This window comes from Leiobunum rupestre, chromosome 10, assembly GCF_980474605.1.
Source record: "Leiobunum rupestre chromosome 10, qqLeiRupe1.1.hap1, whole genome shotgun sequence".
Taxonomy (NCBI): Eukaryota; Metazoa; Arthropoda; class Arachnida; order Opiliones; family Sclerosomatidae; genus Leiobunum; species Leiobunum rupestre.
Window position 1 is genome coordinate 17,623,802 of NC_143393.1, and position 12,684 is coordinate 17,636,485.

The 12,684-nt window shown below is 38.2% G+C and overlaps 1 protein-coding gene across 2 annotated transcripts; it reads right to left on the reverse strand.

Annotated features, from left to right (window-relative positions):
* Nucleotides 1-9,867: 9,867 nt before the first annotated feature.
* LOC149924894 (nicotinamide N-methyltransferase-like) lies at nt 9,868-11,024 on the reverse strand. 2 transcript variants are annotated; one of them, XM_090160262.1, is made up of 3 exons: nt 10,859-11,024; nt 10,586-10,787; nt 9,868-10,523 (listed from the first exon to the last, which is right to left on the reverse strand). In XM_090160262.1, exons 1-3 carry the CDS (start codon nt 11,001-11,003, stop codon nt 10,058-10,060), a joined length of 813 nt encoding a protein of 270 aa, XP_090016388.1. In that variant the 5' UTR covers nt 11,004-11,024; the 3' UTR covers nt 9,868-10,057. The 2 variants fall into 2 exon arrangements, with proteins under 2 accessions (XP_090016388.1, XP_090016387.1); XM_090160261.1 differs by having other exon boundaries at nt 10,586-10,799.
* Nucleotides 11,025-12,684: the final 1,660 nt, after the last annotated feature.

Below are 12,684 nucleotides of genomic sequence, written 5' to 3' on the forward strand. Positions count from 1 at the left end.
ACAACGGTATTCTAAGTTGTCAAGTAGTCTTTAATTAGAACGTTCAGTTTTCCAATAAAGAATGACATAATAAACGAGTAGATTTATTTCAATCCACGACGTCTCCATTACACAAGATAGTAGATATTATTAAAGAAATGTCCACCATACGGGGCCGTTGAGGCTATGTAGTTGATTCAATAATCATGAAAACCTTTAATGAAGTTGGAATGCTCAAAATCGTACATTTTGTCGCGTAAAATACCTAGAGAGCTTCGTAAAATATCCAGAGAGAACGTCGCGTAAAATACCTAGAGAGCTTCGTAAAATATCCAGAGAGAACGTCGCGTAAAATACCTAGAGAGCTTCGTAAAATATCCAGAGAGAACGCCGCGTAAAATACCTAGAGAGCTTCGTAAAATATCCAGAGAACGTCGCGTAAAATACCTAGAGAGAGCTTCGTAAAATATCCAGAGAGAACGTCGCGTAAAATACCTAGAGAGCTTCGTAAAATATCCAGAGAGAACGTCGCGTAAAATACCTAGAGAGCTTCATAAAATATCCTGAGAGAACGTCGCGTAAAATACCTAGAGAGCTTCGTAAAATATCCAGAGAGAACGTCGCGTAAAATACCTAGAGAGCTTCGTAAAATATCCAGAGAGAACGTCGCGTAAAATACCTAGAGAGCTTCGTAAAATATCCAGAGAGAACGTCGCGTAAAATACCTAGAGAGCTTCGTAAAATATCCAGAGAGAACGTCGCGTAAAATACCTAGAGAGCTTCGTAAAATATCCAGAGAGAACGTCGCGTAAAATACCTAGAGAGCTTCGTAAAATATCCAGAGAGAACGTCGCGTAAAATACCTAGAGAGCTTCGTAAAATATCCAGAGAGAACGTCGCGTAAAATACCTAGAGAGCTTCGTAAAATATCCAGAGAGAACGTCGCGTAAAATACCTAGAGAGCTTCGTAAAATATCCAGAGAGAACGTCGCGTAAAATACCTAGAGAGTTTCGTAAAATATCCAGAGAGAACGTCGCGTAAAATACCTAGAGAGCTTCGTAAAATACCCAGAGAGAACGTCGCGTAAAATACCTAGAGAGCTTCGTAAAATATCCAGAGAGAACGTCGCGTAAAATACCTAGAGAGCTTCGTAAAATATCCAGAGAGAACGTCGCGTAAAATACCTAGAGAGCTTCGTAAAATATCCAGAGAGAACGTCGCGTAAAATACCTAGAGAGCTTCGTAAAATATCCAGAGAGAACGTCGCGTAAAATACCTAGAGAGCTTCGTAAAATATCCAGAGAGAACGCCGCGTAAAATACCTAGATAGCTTCGTAAAATATCCAGAGAACGTCGCGTAAAATACCTAGAGAGCTTCGTAAAATATCCAGAGAGAACGTCGCGTAAAATACCTAGAGAGCTTCGTAAAATATCCAGAGAGAACGTCGCGTAAAATACCTAGAGAGCTTCGTAAAATATCCAGAGATAACGTCGCGTAAAATACCTAGAGAGCTTCGTAAAATATCCAGAGAGAACGTCGCGTAAAATACCTAGAGAGCTTCGTAAAATATCCAGAGAGAACGTCGCGTAAAATACCTAGAGAGCTTCGTAAAATATCCAGAGATAACGTCGCGTAAAATACCTAGAGAGCTTCGTAAAATATCCAGAGAGAACGTCGCGTAAAATACCTAGAGAGCTTCGTAAAATATCCAGAGAGAACGTCGCGTAAAATACCTAGAGAGCTTCGTAAAATATCCAGAGAGAACGTCGCGTAAAATACCTAGAGAGCTTCGTAAAATATCCAGAGAACGTCGCGTAAAATACCTAGAGAGAGCTTCGTAAAATATCTAGAGAACGTCGCGTAAAATACCTAGAGAGAGCTTCGTAAAATGTGTCTAGAAAACTGAAATGGGTCTAGAAAACTGAAGTGTCTAGAAAACTGAAACGGGTCTAAAAAACTGAAATGTGTCTAGAAAACTGAAATGGGTCTAGAAAACTGAAATGTGTCTAGAAAACTGAAATGGGTCTAGAAAACTGAAATGGGTCTAAAAAACTGAAATGTGTCTAGAAAACTGAAATGGGTCTAGAAAACTGAAATGGGTCTAGAAAGCTGAAATGTGTCTAGAACGCTTGAAATGTGTCTAGAAAACTGAAATATATCTAGAACTATCTTGTTTAGTTTTTTCCGGTTTGGCGCCCCATACAAGATCATATAGTAATATAGGAATATTGATGATTTTATCGTCAGATATATATTATCAGTGTTCTAAGTTCTAACTAGGTTTTCTTGGGCAAGAATTGGATTTTGGTGGCCTTTTTGTTATAGATAGCTTCAAAATTAACGTAAAAAACGTATTGCATTTATACATGCTTTTAGGTTATATAATAGGAAAATAATTAAATAATTTTAAAAAAAAACACCTTTTCTATTCATTCATATTTATCCAAATACACTGTCTTGTTCTTAGTAGGAAAAACAGTTTTCCGCATACCGTGTGGACGCATTCTTCAATATAAACTTTACATCGTCTCTCAGGGTTGTTAGCACCGAATCGCTGAAGACACATTCTGGCAAAGAAAAGTAGATATTAATTTTTGAAGATAATCTATTTTAACAATTTAATTACCCGCAATAATAGACGGTGCTTCGATTTTTGTCCCCTTATCAAACTTGTTTACACTTATGTAAAAAGGAAATATCTCACTACGGATACCAAAAATGTTTATTGATAAATTGTTATCTAGTTATAAGGATGATTTTCCCAAGAAATTGGATGAAGTTTTGCCAAGATCGATCATCGACCATAAAAAGCATTTTTCATCATTAACGTTTCGAAAATTGAGAATGGCGTGACGAGCAGGCATCTCTTCGAGTAATTCCAAATACGAGGAGCCTCTTAATGGCTGATAAAACGCAACATTCAATTCCGCGTACAGAATACGGTCAATTACCCAGCCTGGAGGGCTATTCTGTAAAAATCAAAAATGACAAAAAAATATCGATCCGTCAAAAATGGCAAAGGAGCGGATATCGAAATATCAAACAATCGATTGAATAAGTTAAATTTAAAGTAGTGGCAGTATGTTACGCTATTTCCGGTACTTTAGTCAAATCATAAACTAAATTCTTAAGCCGAATTACCTTTTTTTTTTTCGTGCCCAAGACTTAAATTGGCACCATCGACCACATGTCGACACATTTTGAATTTGATCAATTCTATCGAGTTTGATATTTCGATAGCTGCCTCTTCCGCACACGAGCATTGTCATTTTTTATTTTTACAGCATAGCCTCCCTGATGAATCTGTTCCATTGCGCCGAATCCCATTCGACCGAACCCAATCCCATTCGACCGAAAAAGCCACACTTTGGCGGATTTAGGATTCGGTCTAATGGGATTGTCCCATTCGACCGAAAAAAAACGCACTTCTCCGGGTTTAGGATTCGGTTTTATCCGTTTCAGCATCTGTCAGAACAGCATGCAGTGTTACCTAACCTAACCTAACCTCACCTCACGTAACCTAACCTCACCTCACCTAACCTAACCTAACCTAACCTAACTGACTTAAAAATATATTAAAACGCTTCCATAAAAAATCAAAAGGAGTAGAAAGAAAAACTATTTTTTTTTGCGGTCGCTCAATTGCGAATATTGCGTCGGTCGATTAGAAAAATACAAAACCCGCCTTTGGGCTAATTTCATCAAAAACATTGGCGGAATTCGGTCTAATGGGAATTCGGTCGAATGGGATTCGGCGCAATGCGAATATACCTCCCTGATCCTATCATATGTAACATTTTAGTCTCGTATATATTTATTAAAATTTTAATTTTGAAAGACTGGGTATGCACACACCCGTTGATTCAAAATGTTCAGCGCTTTTTGGATAATTTCAATGCAATCATCCAACTGCTCCTCGATGGCATCTGTCTTTAACGTTGTCTGCATCATACTACGGAAGTAAGGTCGAGCTTCCGCTAATTGTTTTTCACCTCCCAGAGGTCTCGTATAAACGGATCTTACGAGTAATGCTTGGTTTTTAATATAGCGCGTCATAATACATTTTTCTTTAAGCGCGTTGAAGCGTTTGCTCTTCCCAAAGTTGATGACGCGCGCTAGTGGAAACCAAGGCTAAGAACTCACGAGCCTTTCCGTAATAAAAAATTATGAAAAGCCACGCGATAACGCCTGATAAACATTGCAGTGTCTATCTTTTTGTATCGAATGGATGCTAACGCGTCATCCAAGGCCTGAACTAAACTAGGAGACGCTGCAGTAGAGCATAGCGCCGATTTGATTTCGGTTGGCGGCGGTTCGCGCTGATTTTACAATGATCCTCGGTGGCGTGGTTTTTTTTTGGGTGGCGGCGGCGCGAAGGGGAAAATTTAAAAAAATCCCAAAAGGTTTTTGTAAAACAAAATAAGGTTAAATTCCAAAAGGTTTTTATAAAAAAATAAAACTAAATTCCAAAAGGTTTTTATTAAAAAAAAGGTTACATTCCAAAAGGTTTTTATTAAGAAAAAAATAAAGTTAAATTCGCAAAACATTTTTGTAAAAAACAAATTACGTAGAAAAACTCTAAAAACTTTCAGCGGCGCCGGGAGTAGTGACGTACTCCTGTAATCCCAAGCGTCTGGGAAGCAATTTGTGGATGGCCGTGTGAGGACGACTACCAATCCCCCAACGGGTGGACGGAATACTTCCGCCACAGGTGTTCCACCCCTGTCCCCACGTATCCCCCCGTTGGCGTGGCCGTTACACATATCTCCCCCTGATTAATCAGACTCAATCAGCCCTTCTTTCTTCTTTGAATAAAAAAAAACTTCCAGCGGCGGGAATTATCGGCTGCGGCGTCGAAAAGCAAATGACTCTGCGGCGGCGGTGTTGGATCGGCGACGCTAGGCTCTACGCTGGAGGTGTCTCTTTTACCAGGTGCACCGGGCTATAAATTCTGACACACTGTCTCATCCAGCTCCGGTGATACGGTTTTCGGTGATGACAGAGAGACGGGTTGAAGATCTTGAGGTGGAGTCAAGGACGAAGGAGGAGTGGTTGATGGTGCACGATAACATTCAACCGGTGACGGTGAACGGGTTCCATCCATGGGCTTAGGTTTGGAAGAGTCTGGCGCATTGAAGTCAAGGGTACGTTTATGACTTGTAAAATACGTTAATCATGAGAGAGCTTCATCACATCTGAATTTACTTCCCTTACATGGCGATTTCTTTCGGGAAATGATATGACGTTGAGGGTGCATACTTGAAATCTCTAGTTAAGTACAATAACTTAAAGGTTGAAATGCTAGATGATATGGTTTTGCTATTAAACATATTTACAATATTAAAATGGAGATATGATTAATTCACACACTTGTAAGATAATAAAATTTCAAAATTTTCAACAACTTTGTTCGGAAGTATTCGTGGTAAGTATTGTTTCTTACAATACATAAAAATGTAAATTAACAAATTAAAAACTTCTTAAATAGTTTACATTTTAAAGAATAATAATAATAATCAGCTAGGCTAATACCCAAGGCACCACCTTAGGCCCAAGTCATCTAGCGACTTTTAATGCCTTTAAACAGGTGGCCGGGTTACAATACGTGGTGGCAAGCCCTTCATGCCACGCGAGCCAACAGATCCCTACACTAACTATTACCGTTAACCTCGACAAGTTTTTATGCGAAGGGGAAACCGAAGGACTCGGGGAAAACCCCTTTAACCAGTGGGGAGAGAACTTGCAAACTCAACGCAGAAGGAGTAGTTCCGAGTTTTCACCCAGTGCCACAAGTTGGGATCGAACCCGGTTCCTCTTGCTGCGAGGCGAAAGCGCTAACCACTCCGCCACCCCACTTGACCGCTATATTCGTTAAGGATTTTATAGTTCACCCACCTTGTTATTTTTAATTTGGATTAATTTAATGGCGTGACTAAACGTAATTCAGCGAGTAAACTAAACTGGGAAAATTGTTCAGATCAACCCTTTTCAAGGAGTGTACCCTAAAGGACTACCATTGATGTTTCGATGATTCACCCCTGAAAAGGGTTGAGCCTGATTCGAGATAAATTTACGGTTTCCAGACGAAGTGGGAGATGGTGTACATCAAGTCTAAATAAAGCGATAATATATCATTTCTTACTTTATTAACATGCAAAGTTACCCAGCCCTCATACGGCGCAATTACAATATCTGGGAATGATGCGCGGTTAATTACATTTCGGAAAAAGCCTGTGAAGTTATTTATCGCCCTTACACTTTTAAAACAAAACGATAACTAGAAATAAAACCAGTTTCCTCTTGTAAAATAATCAACCACTTGAGATAACATACCAGTTTCCTATGGTTAAGTAAACAATGGCTGGGAGTGTTCCATCCCCACATATGATGTAGGTTAATCCTTCGATTCGCGTCTCCTTCCCCACTTTATGACGTATGTTAATTATCGCTCCTCGATCCTCACTGGCGTGTGGACCTTACTTCAACACTACACTGTTAAAAAAATTCGTTCACAAGACGTTCAACTTAGAACAGTCTGTTCAAAAATGAACGATAGTGTTCTAAAGGTATGTAACAGAGAACGGTGTGTTCAAGATATTTTATTTCGTTCAAATAAGAACGAATGCTCTTTCGCCCTCTGGAGGAAGGCTTGTAAACTACACAATAGAATAGATTCGTTCCAATAGCTAGATCGTTCCCCTTAGAACAGGTTTTACACACAATCCTATATGGATTTCTTTGTATTGGTTTCATGTACATGTACTAACATATAACAGTGACATTTTCAACGTATTACCAAAAGTAACCAATAAGTGTGACACTATTTTTGTGGAAAACGTCGTAAGGCCAAAAGTAACAAATAAGTGTGACACTATTTTGCGGAAAACTTCGTATGGCCAAAATGTAACAAACAAGTATAACATCCATAAAGTAATAAATGAGTGGTTTAGAGTGCGCTTTGTTATAGGTACTTTTTACGTACATTAATATGTTGTTTCAAGTTAGTGTACTGGTTGATTAAACTATTACTCGTAGTAATTTATTTACAGGGTGAGTTAGAACATGTTGTAATGAAGTTGTATGTACAGCGTGTTTCGAAATTTACCGAAGATTCAATTTCATTGTTGGAGCGTAGCTCCTTCACTAGCGACTCAAAATGCGTTAGGTCTGTAACGCTGTTTCTCAGAAACTACCCCACCTATTGAAAAGAAACTTCACACAAATAACGATATAAATAACCTCCGTGTCCTAACGAAGTGGAAAACGAAAAAGGGTTGTGAAAGGTCCGAATTTATAGGACACGCACCGTTTTTTTTAAGTATATTTTTATTTGATTGGCAAGGTAGACGAAATTCGTTCGAAAATGTAATTGACCAAGTTCCAAAATGAAAATTTACAGAAAATATGAGCTATAATTTTGAAAGCCATAACATTATGTACCCTTTGTATTGGATAACGATAAAGCATTCCAAGTCGAACGAGAAAATGATGTTCTAATTTGAACAAAGAAGGTTTGTTCAAAATAGAACATCTAAGTTCAATATTGAACCATCAACCATCGTTCTTTATCGAACGAATATTTTTTGTTCAAATTAGAAAAAAAAATTAATAGTGTTCGTACCTGTCAAGTTCGGGATTCGTCCAATTTCTTCAAACCAGTAAAGCCACAATGCCACATCCTATTCGTAGCATACCAGGACAAATTGAAGACCCGAATTTGTCATAAATTTAACTATCGCTCCGTCCAATTGCTCCCAACCACTAATGCCTCTTCCTAGCCTACCATGTTGCCGGCACCGATTTGTTTTAAACGTACTTGTTAAACTAGCGCTCCGTCCAATTGCTCCCAACCGCTAATGCCTCTTCCTAGCCTACCATGTTGCAGGCACGGATATCCTCGGCTTGGAGGGAAATAAGAGTCTGTTAGAAGCTGCGATGATATTTTTGGGTAAAGCTTGCTGGGTGCTGGGTGGCCACAGTTCACGGAAAGGTCCCACAATTTCAAAATAGGCCTTAAGAGACAGATAATTTTGAGAAATGGCAAAAATCAATGCGTTTCATTTTAAATATTTTGAAGGTTATAGCTTAAAGTGAAATATAAAATAAAATGTGGAAGCATTTTTCTACGCGTGACTTGTACGTCACGATACTCGACCGTGGTCAATTCTCTGTATCTACAGTGAACATCTTGTCTGCTTTCAACAACCTTCTCATTCATTCCCTATTAAGTATCAGAAAAACCGTAACAGTTGTTGAACGATTCTTGCTTCTTCCGGTTGTTACTACACCATAGGTATCAAAAGGGTATCAAATTTACGCGTTCCACAAGCAGTTTTTTCTCATTTATACACGTATGGTTGTTGAACGCTCAAGTAGAAGATTTCTGCTTGTCGCCATTTTGATTGGTTCATTTTAAACGGGTTTAGAGAGTTATGGCGTTCAACAACAATTTATATCTTAAAGATAAGCAATTGGATCGAACGGTATCGCAATCAGAAGAATAGGATTATTTTACGATTTTAGTTGTTGAACGTAGCCTTTAATTACCGCTATTTTTGTAAAATAAAATTTTGCGAAATAAAGTTGAGGATTTTGGATAAGTCATTCACTAAAATAAATTCCAAAACCAAAGCAACGTACTCCAAGTTGGTGCGCTTCGGTAGAAAAATAAATTCAACAATGCCGAACATCTGGCAAATTTTAGGTTTTATGTCAGGAAAGTTCAAGGTCATATAGTCATTGATATCGGAATACCTGATGAACCCCAAGAGTCACAAAAGTCACGACGATCAGATAACGGGGTAGATTGAGAGTCTCAAGGAACTCCCCACCAATAATAGATCCTAGAATTTCTCTCCCATAGACTTTATATGGAAATTCTTTGAAAAAAAATCCCGGATTTTGAGAAAAATCCAAAATTCCGTCGCCCAAATTACGACCCCTTGGGGCTTCCTATACAGAATGTGACCCTGTATATATGTCTTTGTGTAAAGGCCACTAAAACGTTTTTGTAACGACGAAGCATTTGAAACATGAGATGCGTACTAATATAAACACGGCTAGCAAAAAAATGTCGTGAAACCAGTTACAACTACTGTCGTTTCCGGAAACAAACTTAAGACAAGTACTTTGGATCTTTCAGCTTTTCAACTCTACCAAATTTCCAATAAGCTTAATTTCACTAAAGTCGATTTTGCGGCCTAGCTCGGAACAGATTTGGGTAACTCAAAACGTAGTTTGGCACAGCTAAAAAACAGTGCGCCTTATACTCTTTACAGACGATGCTCATAAACCCGGGTTTAGATCCCGTTTTTGAAACCAGAGCTGATTTAGCTATACTGAAATGTGCTATAAAATTTAACTTTGGTTTACTGAACCCAGTTTTATTAGCCGTGTCTGAATAGGGTATTAGGTAGGTATTTAGCCTCTCTATAACCTATATGCCTACGTATTTCTCGAACATTCAAAGATAGAAGAGACAAATTTTAAAGCTAAAGGTATAACCAGATCTTTCGGTTTCCATAAAAAAATACGTCTTCTCCAGCTGGCATCGTACCATCATTGCGCTATGACTATGCCATGATCATTTCATAGAGAGGTTAGTGTGCTCTCGGTATTTTGAGCACCTTGTTCGATAGTTTCAAAATAGGAAAAAATCATTGTGCTGTTTTGCGATAAACTTTACTGGTACACCAAATTACATATAAGGAATTATTTAAAATATTATTTCACGCTACCGATATAATGTTTCATAATATTATCCTAATATATCATACTGCAATATGTTTACATTTAATAGATGGTCTTTACACGTATGCCTTAATTTACAGGCTTAAAATCAATTAGTTCAACAAGAGATCGTTAGATGGCGTGACGAGACCCAGCATTATTTAAATACTAACTTTATCGGACTACATTCTACAACTTTCAGGTATATTTTCCAACTTGCTGTCAAATGATGCTTTTCTTCAAAAGCTTTCAATGTTAATTCTAGCCATACTCCAATTCTTTATTCGAAAACTGATGCGCAATTTACGAAGACCACTCCGACTGAGAACATTAAGGAACTGGTTCTTTCATGGCTTTTGCGCCACTGCGAAGAAGCAGCTGTTGGCGTCACCGCATTTCTGCTCGGACTTCTTATTTTCTTCGTAGTTATTCACAGAGTGTTGATATTCTTCCTCCAGCTCTTGCATGTCCAGTATTTTTAAACCCCCTTCCGTCAATCCTTTCCTGACCATCTCCATATTCTGGTTCAGATTGGGGAAACGGGTGTCACTGACCACGTAGTAATGGCCGTTCATGTACCCTTTGAGCAGCAGATAGCCCCCCGGCCTCAAGATAGCGGCGACGTTCTTGACCGCCTTGACGTAGCTGCGGTACGAATCGCAGGCTGACTCCAGACAGGCCCCGCTGAAGGCGACGTCGAAGGGTTCGTCCAGTTGGCCGATCAGGGGCGATTGCAGGACGTTGATCGGGATGACGTTGGTCACTTTCGCTTTCACCCTGCTCTCGATCTCGATCACGCCTTTTTCTAAATCCCTGAAATTTAGCTGTTATGTAATTTTTCTTTTGAAGTGTTAATTTCTTTAAGATGCACTTACTGAAAGCCTTCCTTCTGCGCGCAATAACGGAACAGATGGTGGTGTCTGGAGTCGGGAATGGGGTTCGCTATCCACTCGTTGACCAGGTCGAGATTCTTCTGACTGAAGTCGCTGTAGACCAGAGAGTCGCACACTCTACTGAAAGCACTCATGCGATGGACGATTGGACCGCAACCGATGTCGATGCCTCTTTCCAGTGGGCCTTTCAGAATACCTATAATTTATAAGCTACAATAGTTGAAATACGTTTGAAATGTTTTAAGTATCATTTACCCTCGTCGAAAGCTCGATAGATTTGGTTCAAAGTGAATCGCTCGTCTGAAAATACTTTTTTGTAAAATTCCCTCAAAAAATATTCCGAATCGAACTCTTCATTGTACTGTTTTCGAACGTGATCGTCTATCGGTTCAATTTCCATTATTTCCAACAAGCGCTATCAATTGAGATAGCCGCTTTTATAATCTATCGGAAAGTAATAAATAATAACTCCGCTTGAGAGCAATAGAATACCTTTTGTTTCTCACGAATTGTTTGCGATTTATTTATTTCAGATATTTACGACTTTTTCAATCGCTGATGTTAAAATAGACGCCGTACTCTCGTAAAGGTAAAATTATTTCACTTGTATTGTAGATGAAGTTTTAGGTAGAGGCTTAGAGCTTGCAGAATTGCTATATAAGTAGGCGTTAATAGGTCAGGGTATTTTAAAAGCTAGTGAAAAAGCAATGCGTTTAATTTTAGATGGAAAACATTTTGATGTTAAAAATTGTCTGCCACAAGGAAGGTAGGCTAAATGCTCTCCAGTACAAGGCAAAAAAATCTGTATGTTTAAAAAAAATTACTTTTAAATAAATTATATCGTCTTTCTAATGATAGTAAAATAATATAATATAATATAAATTTATACTTTATAAAAGAAATAAAATGAAATAGTATTAAATAAGGTCAAATATTACAAACTGAACTCAAATACAATAGTATTGTTTTTAGACAATTAACCCAAATTCGTGGCCTGGCCAGACGTACTTTTATATTCTTTTAAGCTTTTATTTGAAATAGAATTTTCAGTCCCAAGAAAATAAAATTAAAATTCAATACTTATTCTTAGGTATTTCCACTGAGATTTTCAATTTTAACAATAATTTCTGTAAACAAAGATTTACTAGCTGGGTAGACCACCTTCCGTTCGGGCCCTTAGATGGTTGATTTGTTCGCGTAATTCTTACACTGTAGGACACAAGCTAACATTTTAAGAAACTAAAAATAATTTTAACGTTTACCAATTTTACGTGTTTATTTATTTTATATTCTTTAACTACGAAAAGTATGAAAAAATAAAATGTTATGAGTCCTAGGGACAAAACCTTGAGGCGAGGGGCTAACCACTCTTAGAAAGTCCGTACACCGGATTACACTTAGATTAGCACTGCCAAAGGCAGGGACTTCAAAGATTACGCGTAATCCCATTAGTACAGTCAAAGGTACGGCTCTGTACACCGATTACGCGGAGTGATCAGCCCCTCGCCTTGAGGATCCTGGTACCTCAGGTTGAGAGAAAGTGCAAACAGACCTCTGATTTTCAGAAATATACATATATTAGAGAAAATTCTTAAAATTAATTCACTGGCTTACAGTAATGCAAAAAAATTTAACCGCAATTTATTATTTAGAAAGATATGATAAAATTAAAATTGTTACTTGCCAGCAATTTTTACCTCGGAAAATACGAAATATTTCGAGATTTTTGTACGTGTTGGATGAGGTAGGACTGACGACGAATTAGATTTAACGGCAAGATATTACTAAATTTTTAAAAAGTGTGCATACCGTAAATGTGTTTTTACGGCGAATTCAATAGGCCTTTCTATAAAGTAACATTGGCTTTCTTGTTTAGATGTATCGGGCGCGTCACTCGTGACGTAGAAGTGACGTTTCACTGTAATAGCCATAAGAAAATTCGACGAGTAGCCCTTTTTGTGAAGATCTAACCTTCAAAACTGAACTTAACTCCTACGTATCTCGTGACCAAAGCGATACATTTAAACAAGTCCGGCAAGCGTAATGACTTTATAGAAAGGCCTATTCGCTAGATACTAATG

Bases quoted from the DNA above. Each gene is read 5' to 3' on its own strand.
- LOC149924894 (XM_090160261.1), bottom strand. From the start codon at position 11,003: ATGGAAATTGAACCGATAGACGATCACGTTCGAAAACAGTACAATGAA. The intron at 10,800-10,858 runs GTAAATGATACT...TATAAATTATAG, and splicing joins CTATCGAGCTTTCGACGAGG to GTATTCTGAAAGGCCCACTG. The intron at 10,524-10,585 runs GTAAGTGCATCT...GCTAAATTTCAG, and splicing joins GCGCAGAAGGAAGGCTTTCA to GGATTTAGAAAAAGGCGTGA.